Source organism: Acanthochromis polyacanthus, chromosome 12 (genome assembly GCF_021347895.1).
Source record: "Acanthochromis polyacanthus isolate Apoly-LR-REF ecotype Palm Island chromosome 12, KAUST_Apoly_ChrSc, whole genome shotgun sequence".
NCBI lineage: Eukaryota > Metazoa > Chordata > Actinopteri > Pomacentridae > Acanthochromis > Acanthochromis polyacanthus.
In genome coordinates this window covers 14203629-14220601 of record NC_067124.1, presented here as the reverse complement: position 1 = coordinate 14220601, position 16973 = coordinate 14203629, and the positions used below count along the sequence as shown (strand labels likewise).

Sequence of the window (16973 nt, the reverse complement as noted above, 5' to 3'; positions counted from 1 at the left end):
TAGAGGAATGGGGAAGACAAAAATATAAGAGGAGAGGAAGAATAAAAAATGCTGTTTTAAAGATGATACTACTCCATATTCTGTTTGTACCCACATGAAAAATGCAGAAAAAAATGTTCATATAGGATGAGTCACCAAAGAATTGGAGTTACACAAATACCTGAAAATAAAAGTAGCCTGGTTTGGGTGGACTGAGCTGCGAGTTTCACATAACCCACTCACTTTTTTTTTTTATCCAAATTCTCTCTGTTCTTTCTTTCTCATCCCAGCTGAAGAGATGACTTATCTATCCAACATCCACACAATCATTTTGCATCTCAGTACCTTCACATTTGGGGATGAGTCCGCTCCACATCACCTTGCCTTCCTCCAGATGGCATGTGATGGTGTCAGCCCCCTGAGTCTTGATGAAGCCCTCCTCACAGACCACCGAGATGATGCTCCCCAGCTGGAAACTGTCCCCAAAGCGCCGAGCATTCAACGGTATGCCAGGGTCAGGGCACTCATTACGTCCAAAAGCTTGTAATGAGAAGAAAGAGAACAAGATCTGGTGACAAACGCTCTTGTGTGAATGAAAAATGGGGTCTTTGAGTAGTAGGGAGATAAGGGAAATGGATGTAGCTGTCCATAAGGGAGGGAAAAAAACCCTACAGAGGTCTGCTCTGTACACCTGAGGTTGACAATAGCTTCTGTCTTTAGAGCTTGTTAGGCTTTCCCGAAGAGAAAAAAGAATTACGATAGCATTGGAATAGGCAACAAGGCATAAGAATTCAACACTATCATGGTTTGAAATGGTGCTTTTTGTGCTCCACTTTGGTTGCAACCTAGAGCCTTTTTCCTTGAAGCTAAAACATGTGTCAAAACACATTTGACCAGATTAATATGCCTATTCTAACTCAAGTGTAATTTGGTCATGTCACTGTCACTTTAACTGTAACCTCTGATGTTTCTTTTTTTGGCATATTGCTTCAATTTACTGTAAAGTTTCTTTAGCTGCAATAAATTTAGGTGTTACTATTATTTAAAAAATCTTTGAAAAGAGAAAGAGGCATGAGAATTTGTTTTGAATGAGAAGAAACAGATTGAGTTGAATTAGAGGTACTTCTGAAATTCATTTCCTTTTTTTTGGCATATTGCTTCAATTTACTGTTTTTTTAGATGCAATAAATTTAGGTGTTACTATTATTAAAAAACATTTGAAAAGAGAAGGAGGGATGAGAATCTGTATTGAATGAGAAGAAACAGATTAAGTTGAATTAGAGGTACTTCTGAAATTCATTTCCTCCTTTATTACCAATAAAATATAAAATGCATATTTTTTGCAGTCAATTCATCTTTTTATTGTTAAATTACTGTAAAACGTGAGCAAATGAGCTCAGAGAATCAGTGTTAATATTTGCCCAGAGATAATCATCACACTAATCCCCAACCATAAAATGAACAAAGGTGGATGTCTTTATTTGACTACAGATGCTTTAATGTGATATTATTGTTTGATCAAACAGTCACTTACTACTATATGTAATATTGAACCCTCGCCCAGACATGGAGTGATCAGCCTGAAACTCCAGCTGCAGAACGTTGCTGTTGGATGTCAGGTGGGAGGGAACTTCTGCTCCGGAGAAGCGTCCAAGTATTGTGGCTCCAGACTGATCTCCGTCTTTGATAGTCAGAAAGTCATACGGAGGCTCCAAGTCAAAGTCATTGAAGGCCAGATGTATCCTGGAGCCTGGCTCAGAGATAATCAGCCACACACAGTTGAGGTTGTTCCCGTATCCTTCTGGGTAATCAGGAGACAACACCGTCCCCATGGGTGCAGTGAAGTTGGAGAAACAGGGGACTGTGTGATAGAAAGGAGCAAAAAACGTTGGTAATGATTGAAGAAATTTGAAGACTATTTTTTTTGCAGAGGATCTTCGTGGCTACGTGCCGGTCTATACCGTAGATTCTGTACAGAACAATGTCAGAACTGTATAAGTAGAGAAGCAATCAGGAGGCAGCGCTTTTCCCATGAGTGTTGAGTATCTGGAGATACTGTAAGTGGGATGGAGCAGAGGAGCTGGTGTACAAAAATACAGACATATGGCAATACTGGTGCACAAGAATACTGCACACTGTCCCAACGGACACAGTTAACTCGGAGAAAAAGACGTCTTGAGTTTTGCTATGGATATGGGTTATGTATATTGAAACAAAAAGAAAGAATTTAGGTTGACTCAACGAAGGACAAAGTACAGTATAATGCAGACTCCTTTCTCCAGAGTATTTCTGCAATATAACTATGTGTACCCTACTTTCTTCACTTTCAAATCAACCCTAAATAGCATTGTCATATGCTATCAATTTCTCTTTACACATTCTGCATACTGCTGGCTGTTGGCATGCTAAAATAACATTCTCCAATAGCCTGGTGTCATTGTGAACTTTCCAAGTGCATAAACACTTGCTTTATGTGCTGTCATGAAAAATAAAAATAATGTATGGGACTCACATATGCAGATGGGGATATTAGCTGACCACTGATTGTTGTTCTGGCAGGTTATCATCCTCTCCCCAATGAGCTCAAATCCAAACTGGCACTCAAAGCGCAAAACATCGCCATTTAAAAAACCACTGCCCTCCTGGTAGCCATACAGAGGGGTTCCAGGGTCACCGCAACTCTCTTTGTCAATTTCTGTGGAAGGAGAGAAGGAAGGATGGCAACAAGAGAGAGATAATGGGAGAAAAGTAGAGAATTAAGTCTAGCCAAATTGTTGGAGATTTTTTTTTTCCCTTAACATTATCTGTACAGGTCCAGTTAAAGAGTCTGACAGTTGGATTGAGTAAGTTTTGTAGAAGATAAAGAAGAGACAGGCAGACGGACAAAATGACAGAAAGGCAGGCGGGAGAATAGACTTGTTGCTGCCCTGAAAGACAGCCACATGAATACAGACAGACTTCAGTGCTGATATCATCTCTCACTGTCTACCTTTATAGTTGATCTTGAAGCCAATTGAGCCCACACTCTCATCAGACTGGAGATGAAGCCACATCTGATGGGACATGCTGACAATCAGGTCTGGGACAAAGCTGCCAGTCAGCCTGCAGACAGGACAACAAAAATGTCACTGTGGGATCAAAATGCCCTTTTCAAGCATCCTCTCATCACATATGATTCTAAAAATCATTGTGGCTTTAACATAGGTTGATGCACACTTTAAACTATTGCATAAACATTAAAAAAGAAAGAAAAAATATTTTTAAAATTGCTTTATAATAAGAGTCTAAAAATCCACAAACAAGCTCTGACACATCAGATCAGATTTGACTGCAAATTAGGGTTTTATAACATATCTACAACATCTAAAACTGGTATTTTGTGCAGTACTTACACTTGGATTATTGTTTTAGAGTCGCCTACTTCCCCTCCATCTCCAATGGTCAGAGAATCATACCCAATTTCCAGGTCGAACTCTTCAAAGTTGATCTGAATAACCTGTTGTTTAAACACAATAAAACCTGCTTTGACAGTCTGTCTTTGCTAAACAGTCTTGAGACTGTATATTAAACTGTATTTGCAAACATTTTTCATGAAGCATTCATTTTCATCAACATTCATGCACATAATATAATATTATAAAGTCTTGACCAGTGTCCGCAGATTACAAACAATATAAATAAAACTGAATCAAACTGACAAACAACATTTTTTTCTTGCCCTGAAGTGATTCTTTAAACACCCAACTGGTTCAAACAGACAGTTCTACTGATCGACACTGCCTCTCTCAGAGTCAGTCTTCTTCATATATTCATTTAAATAAGCCGAAGCAATTCAATCAAATGAGCAGTTATTCTAACTTAATCTCAACTTTATTACCAAATAACTCACCATCTCATTTATATGAAATTTATAACACAGCTGCTCCATTCCATAACTTGCCTTCTGAGAAAATGTTTAAAACTGTAAAAGGCAAACCTACAGACAAATGCTTCGTAAAACCACATACGTTTATACAAGCAGACGGCAACATATTTGCCAAGTAGTTGTGCAAAATCCTTCTATCTCATAATTCGGACAGCTGCATAATACAGACTATATTCTGGTAGTTTTATGAATTATGGATCAACTAAAACTAAACTCAGATTAACAATGACATAATAAAAATGAAAAGCAAACAAAGTGCAGCTCACATCAAATTCTTGACTATTAATAGCATCAGACTTTGACAACAACTACATTTCCATCCACACTGCAAACATTCTTCAAAGCCGTATAGGAACTGACAACAGCATCATTTCACTTTGCTTTAAAGCACAAATTAAATTCTAGGCTCCAATCATAGGAAGGCAAATTGTAGAGTCTGGAATTATTAATTGCCTGTCCACACTCACCCTTGAGAAATCTTCTTTAGCTGTCACTGCTATGTCTTTTTGCCCTCAACAAACGTACATAACATTACAAAAGATGACATGTTTAATGATAAACTGGCAACAGCTGCTTACACTAATAACCATCATGTAAAGCTGAGTCCACTGCAGAGACAGTCTACAATAACGCCACATTATCTCAGCCTGCACTTTGTCTGCTCGGATTAGTGATGAAAGGAAGGATGTTGTAGAGACACTTGTGTCACATCTGTTGATGACAAACATATGATGTCGGTTCGCTCATCCTGAGCCTCCCTTTTTGTGGCCATGGGGAGAACAACGCTTGCACAATATCCATGTATAACAGCCTCATTACAACGCACACATAAGCATAATTACCATAATAACACTAATGGATCAAGTTTCAGTGCCAAGTCAGTGGCTTGTTTGCCTAAGAGAGAGCACAGTGGCACAAAGCTGGGGCATTTGCCAGTCCTAGTGACTTCTGAATGAGTGTTAGTTGGTTAGTTATTGTTTATTTGAAGGACAGCATTTCGTTAAAGCCCCGATACGTACGACTCAAGGGATGGAATACGAATGGAGAGACAAATGACCATTTGGAAAACAGCTTTGACCTCTTTACTTTGGGGAAAAGCTGCCCTCATTCAGCCATTATTTCTCACCATTTCTGTTACCCCAGTGACTGAAGTAAATCACTTAACTGCAAACAGCCAAGGTCAAATTGGTAGTTTAGTGAGAGCTTAAATACAATTCACTGCATCTATGCACATTAATAAGGGACAGTAACAATGAACTTAAGTCAAAACACATGCATATTCTATGTAACCTTTTCCTTCCTTGGGAAACCCTTGGAAAATGAATTAATACATGAATGTGTGCCCAGTAAGTGGATGCTCAAGTAAAAAGGTTAGGGTTTCCTCACTGGGGGGGACAGGAAAAAAATTGCCGATTTGTCTTTATTATAAAATTATTGTGGGACTATGAGACTTGTTCCTGAAAAACACATCTGAGACATACAGCATATTACTTACACTCATATGTAAAATTGCTCTGGGATTCATTCAATAAATGAATCAAGAAAATAAAAGCTACGGTTTAATGTTTAAAAGAAATACCATATGCAGTGCAAAGAGACTACTAAAAGGTACATTTTACAAGTGGTAGCTGAGTATTTATCACTTTAATGAGATTGCAGGTAATAATGGTCCCACACAAGACTTTTCCTTTCATATTTTCACCAACTATAAGAGCAATCACGAGCCTCATTGGGCCTCTAATGTGTATCTTTAAAACATGCATTTTTATTTTACAAAGATCTGCTTTATTAATGTTGCAATGCCATTGTGAATAGGTCAAAAATTTTTATTGTACACTGTAAAGATGATATAATTATGCGTTTTTGAATCATACCTGTATTTAATAGCTTAATTCAGACAAGTGATAATGAGAAAAATTAGTCGGCAACAAAAGATCTGCTATTCTTGGATTTCTGCATGACAAAAGCAGCAGGGTTTTCATTTAATATAAAACAGTAAGAACACTACCAACAAAAAAGCTGAAGAAACCTTTCTACTACCTTGTTCGGATCGCTGGCAGTGATGATCCACACACACTGGGAGTTACTCTCATACTGGATTGGGAAGTTAGGGGATGTAAAAGTCCCTGAGGGTCCCTGCAGATTCGACCCACATGTTTTCACTGTAAAAGTATGAGAGAAATATGAAAACACAGAAAACATACAGTCTGCAAACGTTTCAAGCATTTTAAATGTTTAGATTCTCAATTACACAAAATCATCATCAAGCTCAAATACATTCTGCAGCATAAAAGCAACCTCAGCTGTACATTCAGAGTCAGAAAGAACAGACTGCAAACAGGAGTCCTGCAACAGATGGTTTGGCCCACAGAGGCCTGATCTCAACATCATGGAGTCAGTCTGGGATTAAATAGAGAGATCTTCCAGTTCATAAAGTTCTCCAAGATGCCAAGAGCAAGCTACCTGCCAAGAACTTTGAAAAATCTGTGTGAAGTGCACCTAGGAGAATTGGTGAACATTTAAAGGTAAAATGGGTCGAAGCAAAGATGGATTTGATTTTGTGTTTACTTCACTGTGTGTGTATGCAAACTGATTGATAAATACTAATGAACTGAAGAGTACTCTTGGAAATACCTTAAAAGCATCCTCACTGTGATTTTAATGCTTAAAACATTTGCACAGGCCTGTAAATAATAAGCTGGGAGACAGATTCAAATTGTCTCTGATCATTTAGATCTTCATCTATATCCATCTATCTTTATCAATACACGGAGATATGTGGTTAACCGTATACAAAGATAAAACATCACAGCAAAGCTTAAAAATATATTTCAAATTCTACACAAAAATTGATGCAAAATGTGCTCAGAAGGCAGAGTAATAACTCCTGAATTGTAATATGACTGAAAGGTAATATATTGTTTGCACAAGTAGAGGGAAGGTCTATTAGCTGCATTTCCATTAATCAAATTCTAAAAGGTGCTCCAGGTATTATGAAACACAGAAAAACAGGCCGAGCATTTTGGAATGGAAAAGTAGAGTGCTGCAGCAGAGGCTTTCATACATAATTAACAGAAATGAACTTTCCTCTATCTGCATAGAGACTATATCCAGAGGCACTGCCTTAATCAAACTGTTTTATTAGCTCTTCAGAATCCTCGCTCACCCTTGCAGACAGGTCTGTGGTCGCTCCAAGCAGCGAACACTTCGGCTACGCGCTGGCAGGTAATCGTTTTGGAACCCTGCAGCACATGATCTTCATCGCAGGTAAATTGAGCAGTTGCTCCGATGCTGAGAAGATAACAAACACTATTAACGTTTGAAAAAGCAATCAATTCTTCAAAAATGGCTCCTCGTGCTATATCAGAATCATTATTTCATGTCATTCATGGACACAGAAACTTGCATTCAGTGGTGTCAGGGCTCGTGAGTGAACTAAACCATGGCAGCACCCAGTGGGATCCATTTTAGAGTTACAAAGGGCTTCTGAAGCTGTGCAACTACAGTGTGTTCTATCATGTATAATAGATTAGAAAAAAATCTGCTGCAAGTCAAAGTAAATATTCTGAAAGTTGATATTTTTGTTTTCCAGAAAGACACGATATGTTAGGTGTTCTATGAATATTTTGTGCTCTGGATGGATTTTCTTTTTAAAAACAGAGATTGACTACAACATACTAATATTTCCAAGAAAATTGCAAAAAGGTTTTTGGTAAACAAATCAAACATCTAACACATGATGGTGATATAATGAGATTTCAATGCTGCTGCAGGGTTCTATAGATAGATTGAAACTGGATCATGTTTGACTTATAGGATGTGACAGTGATACTTATGAAGTAATACGCTGCTTGTCATAATACTGAAATTAGTGAGAGAGCACATTTCCCTATGTCTCTGCTGTCCTTTGCATAAATCTGAGCTCCTTCACCGACTCACCTGAAGTCGGAGCCGGTCCGTTTGCCGTTCTCTGGCTCTCCTGGGTCAGGGCAGTAATTAGACACCTGTTTGATTCCTCCTTCATTCACTAAACGGAAAAAAAAGGAACAAGAACTGTGAGAAAGACACTTCAATTGTCAAAGCGCTGTATTTTTAGAAAACATCAACTGCTGCGAGAAGCACCAGAACAGTGGACAACCGGCTGTTCGATAGTTATGTTTGGTGATAGAATTTGGTTCCAAGAATCACAGACTTTCGACAGCTGGACCTCATCTCTAAATGTCAGAGACTTTAAACTGCCAGCTATTTGGCAGCAATGTTTTCAATTCACAGTTGTGTTCTGTGATTTCAGAGCAAGCGCTGAGGGTAAATGCAACTCTCTTACCTGGCCTAAACAAAACAGAAGAAAACCTATTTGGACCCAACAGGGACTAAGAGGATTAAACAACCTTCAACTATCAGTTATAAGAACAATAACATTCACTCAGACTCTTCATACCTAACAATAATTTATGTACACTAGGTAAAGCCTTGGAGATACAGTTCACATCCTCTACTGTGGTAGGATTCAGAAGATGGAAAATAGCTTGTTTTCAGCTGTTTATTCTTCTCACATTATGATCTGCACATCGACAACTACATGCACTGCAAAATAAATTTAGGAAATTAAAAGCATCAGAGTTATCATGAAGGGTTTACTGTAATTTTTTGCAATAAGACATCAAATACAGACCCTTTTGTTTTGAGAAGTTCTATCAGCATCTGTTTTCTTCTTTTAGAAAGTTCATTAGCTTTTAACTTAATTGTTGTGGGTTATAATGCAGTTAAAGGTTGAATTATATGCAATAAATCCACAAGGCATTTTCTCATAATCTTTTAAATGCTATACAGTATTGTTTCATAGAAAGATTACAGCCCTCTGCATTATTCATGTCTCCATGCAGTGCTGAATCCATGACACATGAGGTAATAAAGATTACAACCTGTTATCATCAAAGTGTTTAGCACACTGCTGAGTTAAAGGGAATTGTGTTCCAGATTTATGTTAATGACAGAGCTCAGCAAGCAATTAAAATGTATTCACTTCAGCCTGAAGTGAACACAAATCATTCGCCAAGTGAGTGGTCACTCAACCTTGACTACTGCTGTGTGTAGATCACACAGTGCATGAACACAAGTCAATCTAATGTACAGCTTTAACAGTATAGAACCACACAGAGGGGTTTAGTCTGACTGAAATTGATCAAATTTAGCATTTTGCTGCAAAATACATAACTAGGATGGATCTAGCTGAGTTTGTTTCTGTCAGGACAAGAAGTCCACAACAGCAGGGGAAATAGGTCATCAGAAAGAAAAAGAGACTGCACTTCTGCAAAATCTAGTACTGTAGCTTAATTCCTTCACCAAATGATGCAGCAAAAAAAGAGACAGAAAGAAATAAAGACCCAAAACGCAAACCCTACATAAACAAAAAATCCAAACAATGAAAACAGTTGCATAAGAAAAATAAAAGACTTACTCAAAGACAGTTTGTTAGTGTTGTCCTTTCCTGGTAATAATTTTACCCCTCTGGATTTAAGCTCTCCAGAGCTTTTCACTGGTCGAGAGCAATAGAAAGAATTCATTAGATAAAAGAAGTTACAGTATTAGATGTGAGAAGATACAGTACAAGTGTTTCTTTCTCTGGATAATACTGGGTCCTAAGAAGAACATCAAACTGTAATTGCTACTGCTGTGCATCCTTTTTCAGGAGAAATGAGCCCAACGGCTCTGTTCCTAACGGCTGCTCTAGCTATTCTATAAAATTAGAATTAGTTTTTTTATTTTTGCCTGTATATCTCAGATTTTGAACAATGGATGGAAATTGATTGGTCAGAGCAGATTTAGTGGTTATAGCTTGTAGGGGAAACATCACGCAGAATCAAAGAGCAGCCCAAGGACTGCAGTGCTATTTATCTTAAGAAAGTCTAATTAAACACAGCAGGGGCCAGATTGCAAACAAAAGCCAGGTGATGCAAGTGGCTGTCATCAACTGCACAGCCAAAAGCAACGAATGGTGGATCAAGCAAAAACAAGGCTACATGAATTTAAAAAACATTGGAACGCTGCCTCTCCTCTGAACTACACTGTAGGTCAACTGGTTATTTCAAGCTGTTATACACACAATTAGGATGTGAATCTATTTAGTGGCCAGATAAGGATTGTTATATGCTCAAAAGCTTACTGCCTAATAAAACCCCTAAGTACTTGTCTTTGCTTAAAATTATCTGCCGCCAACATATGCAAATGCATGTAAAAATAGCTTGAGCACTGCACAACAATACACAGCAATAGATGAGAAATGTGATTTTTCATGCATTTGATTTTATGTCTCAGTTTACAGAGAGTGGTCACACATGCATGTACTAAAACATTTTATGGAGCTGTTTAAGGTGAAGTTGCAGGTTTCATATCTTGGCTCAGAGCCACGCTTCGAGTCCGGGCTTATGCAGCAAACAGCATATGCACAGACTTTAAAGTCATGCCAGAGAACAATGTCGTAGTAATGGATTATTGAGCTTACAGAGTGGAGATTTTCTGAGCAAAGTATATATGGTATTTATCTCTCAAATATTTGATTAACAAGGTCCTTTGAAGTCAATGGTTTGAAGCAGGAAAAGCCTCCGTGCCCTCTGCAGAGGGTATTAATCAAAGTGTTTAATATTCAGTTAACAAAGATCAAAAACATGTTTTGTAATTACAGTGTGTTTTCACGATGATGAACCCTTTTTGTTCATGAAGTGGGCCCCCTATTACGATGTGCAAATGAAGGAATCGTGCCTTACCTTGATACTGCGCCCTGAAGCCTTTGTGGCGGTGGTTGCTCTCTGTCACAAAATGCAGCCGCAGCCAGTTTTTGTTGCTGATGATGGGTGCAGGAATATTCATTCCAGTTAGCCTGAGAGTAAAGAGTCAAATAAAAGAAAACACATGTCATCTCTTCTGAATACATTTCACCTGCGTTGCATTTTAGTCAATGGCACTCGTGCTGCCAATATTAAATAAACTGCATAAAATTAGGAAGCCATAAAAAAAACTTGGAAAACCATTAAGACGCAACAAGAATTAGAGAAATGCAATAATGAACACCAGCTGCTCATGATAAAATTTATTTTTGAAATAAAATTTAAAATTGTTCTCTTAAAATAAAGACTAGCTGTGACACTCAAAAACGCCCTTAATTTGACTTGTTCTTGCGCTTTCATATATTCAAACGCATGTGCTAGGGATGGAAAAATCGGCACAGAAATAAAATCCCACGTCAACTGTCAAAACTCATCTTTGTGACCAAATTTTCGTGTGTTCTGAGCACATCCATCTTAGTTTTCTGACTTTAGATGTGAGGTTTTATTCAGTGCGTCACCACAGTATCGGGGATGCTATATGATCATAGAGACTTAAAGGTGCCAGGAGCCTTCTCATTTGTCTGACTAACCAGGCCCGTTTGTTTTTTCTTTTTTTTGTTGCTTTGAAATCCCTACACCGACCCCTGTCACACCACAGTCAATAGTGCACAATGCCATTGTAGCTATTAAACAGAGGCTTGGGACAGGCTGAAAGAGAGCACGGAGCAGTTGAGCCCTGTGTTCCCAAATTGGCTCTGTACAAAAAACAATGTGTTTACTTGCAGTGTGTGTGTGCTTATATATATGAATGTGTGTGTGTGTGTGTGTGTGTGTGTGTGTGTGTGTGTGTGTGTGCGCGCCCACCCACATGTAGGTCTTATATTGTGTTAGTTGAGGTGTGCGCCATCGTGTTTAAGGTTTGTTTCTCTATGTAATTTCTTTGGCATTTACTACAGAGCGGCCTAAGGGGCAGAGCAACAAAAGCAAAATGAAAGAAATGAAAGTGGCAGTTAGAGGAAGAGAAAGGGGCAGGAAGAGAGTGATGGAGAGAAGCAAAGAGGAGAAGGTAACTTTTTCCAACTGGTGGCCATTGCAGATATAAAAAATGCATTAGGAAGTCTAGTTGACGTTTGATTTCTCCTCATTCTGATTACACCAGAGGTCCCTGCCGGTCCAATTTGAACTCTCCTTCCTCAGAGTAAAACGTGTGTCAGGCAGATTATTGGGTGCTGCATGTTTTATTTGTAATTGGTGAGCAAACCAAATGCAATTTTTGAATACTGATATTTTTCATCTAAATTATCCATCAGGAGGGCAGATGATGGCTGCTCCTAGAGGAGAGTTAAAAGGTAATTGATTTTCACACAAAAGTTGACCTTTTCTCTCTTTGCGTCATTGATGAAATGCTAATGATACCAGCTTATGGACAGAATGAAAAAGAGCAGCTTTGAGGTAACCATGTATAGTGAAAGCTGTGAATTATCACAAGATTTCCTCTAAAAGCTTTACTGAATATAGCTCAAGATTATAAAGCTGCATCCATCCAGAAGGTGCACAGATTCTTCGGGCAGCCCAGGAGAGATGTTACTGATTTAAGGGCCAGTAGAAGTCAGCAGAAGTGAAACAACTTGTCATCAACAGTAAATGAAGGCTTAATGACACCTTACAGAGGACTTGCGCCATATTGCATCAATGTGTGTGGTAAATCATTCGATTAAGGTACAAAATCTGCATACAAAAATATCCCTGCAGTGTGGGTACAAAGCGAAAAGACATGTCATGTATAGCAATGTAGTTTCTGGGACGGTTGGTTTGCACAGCAGATATACTCCAGCTGCTGCTCTGAACAGACAACTAAATAACACTGATGTGCTCACAGGCTGAAGACCAGCAAAGAAGGAAGACTTAGAGCATTTGATGTGATCTGAGAAATTGATGGCTTGTGTGCCAGCAGTTTCTCATGTTATTCTGGTAGACAATAAGTGTAACTGAGCAATAAGGTAATCAGGCATCGTGTCTGGGTAAATGTAAAATCCCTGTGAATAGAAAATAACTTGTATTTGGGACACCATTATTGACTTTACACCATTTTGTTTCTCATTTTGTCCTTGTATGTCCAGTTTGTCATAACATTTTCAAGAGCAGCCAGATGGTTGTATAAAATAATTCACAGCTACTTGGCAAAACATTGTTTCACGTCACTGCTACTTGTTAATGTAACTGTCACAAAAACAAATAAATTACTTGTGGAAAGTTGGCTTCCCAGTCTTCTTAAAACAGATAAGAACAAGTGAGTGCCGTCTACTGTTTTCTTATTGTATCTCCTCCAGTGCATACCAAGTGACAAAAGATGAGAAAGTCCAATGGGGAAAAATGGATTCCTCGCATAATGCACTGCCATTCTATCTCTGCAGACTCACTCAGAGGCTGCCTATTTGTTCCTTCATAGATATGCAATATGGCTTTTCGGAGATTACTTCTTGGCACTAGTGCAGTGTTTTTATGTGCATGGTTTCATCCAAGTTTTTAGCACGCTTCATATCATTGATTTGAGGCAACTCAAGGACTATTGGTAGATGTTTCTGACATAGGTTTGCAAGGCATATTAGAGAGTTCTCATGAAGTTCTCTCGGTAAAATCTGCACGATTTGATAGGATGGGGGGTTGAAGGGAGCATGGCAATCTCATCAAAATACCAGAGTAACGAGTCCCAGTGTGCAGGCACTGTGGCCAAACGTGGCCTCAAGGCCATAGAGATAAGCTGAAATCTCTGGTGTCTTTACCCGGCTTCACAGAGAAGCAGCTTACATGTAGGTGCAGCACAGATAATGAGTGATCAATTCAAATTTGTCAAAAAAAGATAGGGTCATGTGATTTTGTCTTTTCCGCCTGCACATATTTGATAAAATCTGACAAGAGGGAGCAATTATATGAATATTTTCTGTGATAAGGAAGAAGCCATGTCTCTATCCCTTCTGCTGCTCCCTCATCAGTTACTATTCAGGAGACAAACTTGTCGATCTGCCAGAACACTGGCTTCAGGAACAGTGAGCAAGTTGCTGTATACCCAGTAGCTACTTAGATTAATTGCCCTGGTGGAATACGCGAGTCAATTTTCAATTCGCATTCCTTCAATTAAACATTGCATTCTTCTCCGACTGACCACAGCAGAGCGTGACTTTTGGAGATGCTTTGATGGGTTATATTTCGCCTGGTAAGATCAATAATAAATCCCAGAAAGAAGAAATTGAATCTGATACACAAGATAATTTAGGCAAAGTTGGTAATTTAGCTGCAGGGGACCTTTTGCTCTCAACCAGCTTTGAATATTGTAATCTCCCTCTCACAAACATTTAGACACTATGGGAACAGCCCTGCTCATATTCAGTGAGCCAAGCAAAATGGAAATCTATTCAAAATCCTCAGCCTTTCTTAGTATGTTTACAACATGCAAAATCAATGCTGCAATAGGTAATGAGGAAAAATCTGCAAGAGACTGGATCAGGACTGAAAAGGTAGAAAATAAGGCAGAATAGCAGAGACCAGGGTGAAAAAAAATAAAAACATTTTCTGGTTCAATTTCATACCGTATAAGCAAAAAGTGTACGTAGTATTTGCAAAGCCTTTCAGGTTTTGTGTTCTGTGTCCATATTTGAAATAATGACTGACGTGTAATCTGCAGCTTGTTGTTTCTGCCCTTTGTGAACAGGGCTGAACAATCATATTAAAGGTCAGAAGAATAACAAAGAACTGTTTTCCTTGGCCTACTCTGACTTCACTGTTGGTTTTTGTCAAAGGAAATGGAGACTTTTTTGTCTATTTTCAGGGTGATTGATGTGTAGCCTCGCATCAACCTTCCACAGTTTGACAACGATGGAATCAATAAACTCATTTGCAGAGATCTGATAGAAATCTTCAACTGGTAAAAGGATAAAAGCTGCTACGAGGTGTCAGAAAAACATATTTCTTGCCCTGTGGTCTGGGATTTTGGGGATATTCAACTATTCGGAATTGTATTGTAGTTTTAGTAGTCATGTATATATCCACTTTCAAGAAAGTGGCTGGCAAAATTGAGTAATTCAAAGTTTTACTCCGTATTACAATTTATATTTTCAGTAAATGCACATGTTTTGATGTGTTTGAAATTACCTGTTCTCCAATTCTCCAGCACTTAAGTTAATTATCCTGTCAGGGATCAGGGTTTATTCATTTGCAACGCATTGGTAGCATTGGCTGCAAAGATACACATATTCATGCATTGTGACCTGGCAATATAAAACACCACAAGTGGAGGGAAGGTAACTAGTTAAGAGGATCTGCGTCCGTTTGCCTGAAAAAGGCTAACAGCAAAGCTAAACTGAGCAGAGTTGGAGGTTCCAGGCTGTCAACCATTGTTAAGCAGCTGTAAACCTCAAGGGTAAACTGACAGTTTGCTTGTCTCTGCCTGCAGCTGCTGCTATATGTTAGGATGTTGGAAAGAAAGTTTAGCTGTCCAGTGACTTTGTACACAATCAGAGACCCTAATAAAAAGGGAGCAAGCAAGGGCAATGAATCTTATAGGCATGAGAAAATCATTCGCTACGAATCGTGTTTGTTTGCTCGCCTGTTTGTTTACCTGGCAAACTTGAGGCCATTGCTCTAAAATTCTGGCCCACTGCACTCAAGCTCACTGGGTCCCACTTGGATTGTAGGGCTTAAAATGAGATCTCTGCCTGTCAGCCTCTGACACTCGGTGACACACAATAACATCATCCTGGAGTTTCAAGTGAAGCATGGTGACCGTTCGCCACAAGCATTCGAAAAACTCCCAGGTGGAGAAATACTGCTTGTTAACCTGCTTCAACTGATAAATAACCATAATGTGTCATTTAAAATTGAAATAAATAAATGGACATGTCAGTACAACCAGGATTCTATAGAAGGGTTGCCCAATAGCAAACAGTCATTGGAAATTTTGTCTGACATACTGATACAGAGTAATTAAAATGTCACATCCTGCATAAACACAAAAATATGGTTTACTACAATTTACCTGATAACTAATTGTTTGTAAGATAACATAGTCAACAGAAATATTATGAAAAATTCTGTTGTAGATTGAAGTATTAAAGTATTTGTTGAATGTGTACAATATGTAATAGATGCTATTAATGTCCAAAAAAAATAAGAAACGGGGCATTTCCACAAAAACTCATGTTTGCTTCTGCTTTTTTCCAGCTATGAAGTAATATAGATGTAACTTATTCATGCATTTCACATGTAATTAATAACAATTAACAAAAAGAAATTTAAGCGTTGCTTCAGTGATTCCAGGTAAAAGGGTTTGTACGCATGTTGCTTTGTTAATTTAAAATGGCAATATGAAGGCCAGTAAAAAGCCCACTTTGGTCATGATCCCAAGTTTCCACCATATAACAACAATCTTTTTGGACATAGGACACTGTTTTCAGACCACAGAACTGAATAACAGAAAGAAACAGTTTTAAAATCTATGTAAAGAGTTAATATTTTAGAACCATGTTTCATAAAAGTAGAAGACATGAGGTCAGACATTGCATGAGCCACTGGAGCACTCACGCTTGTCTTTTCTGTCAGTCGAAAGAGTTAATTTTGCAGCTTTTGTACCTATGAGGAGAGAGTTACCTGATGGTCTGTCAAAACACATCAGTGTCATCCCATATCGGCTCCCTGTCAGACTCCTCTTAGCTACGTCAACATACACTTAGCAGTCATCCCCACACTCAGAGCAGCTCTCCTTTTGACACTCGCTGACAATGTCTGCCTCTCGCTCTCCTTCTGACATCACGCGACAACCCTTAGGGACAACAAAGCTTCTAGGTTGATGATTGATTAGAGCCTCTTTCAGCTAATTATAATAAATGTCTGACAGGATCGCATAAACCTGGTGGACGCGACCATTCAAAAGAAGACAGAGGAGATGAATAACCTTCGCCTGCAGGTTGGGGGTTAAACCCATTTCAGATTTTCTTGTTTTCAGTTGAGATTGACTTCTACATCAAGTCTGCAGAAAACCAGAAACAAACCTGTTTGATGCTGCTGTAGAAACAAAGGATGCTCTGTCAAAGATTTCTAATTCACATGTAATTTATATTATGCAACAGGAAATCTCTGTGAACTGAATAATTCAATCAAAATTATACGGCATATTTAAAATGTTTTCAGCACACAGCCGTCTATGGAAATTCAGTAAAAGCACATTTGCATACCAGGCAGCTGTTTTTTCC

The 16973-nt window shown here is 38.5% G+C and overlaps 1 protein-coding gene across 6 annotated transcripts in view; it reads right to left on the bottom strand.

Moving 5' to 3' along the window:
• Nucleotides 1-16973, bottom strand: part of LOC110966116 (CUB and sushi domain-containing protein 3-like) — a 241430-nt gene that overhangs the window by 149087 nt on the left and 75370 nt on the right. For 4 of the 6 annotated variants that reach the window (XM_051956539.1, XM_051956535.1, XM_051956536.1 and 1 more), the window contains exons 6-15: nucleotides 10669-10781; nucleotides 9363-9440; nucleotides 7844-7931; nucleotides 7071-7195; nucleotides 5945-6066; nucleotides 3372-3475; nucleotides 2969-3081; nucleotides 2492-2674; nucleotides 1514-1840; nucleotides 325-519 (exon numbers count right to left, since the gene is read on the bottom strand). In XM_051956539.1, the coding sequence (XP_051812499.1) occupies nucleotides 325-519; nucleotides 1514-1840; nucleotides 2492-2674; nucleotides 2969-3081; nucleotides 3372-3475; nucleotides 5945-6066; nucleotides 7071-7195; nucleotides 7844-7931; nucleotides 9363-9440; nucleotides 10669-10781 (1448 nt within the window). The remainder of the gene's footprint in view (nucleotides 1-324; nucleotides 520-1513; nucleotides 1841-2491; nucleotides 2675-2968; nucleotides 3082-3371; nucleotides 3476-5944; nucleotides 6067-7070; nucleotides 7196-7843; nucleotides 7932-9362; nucleotides 9441-10668; nucleotides 10782-16973) is intronic. The other 2 variants (XM_051956538.1, XM_051956540.1) reach the window with 1 other exon arrangement.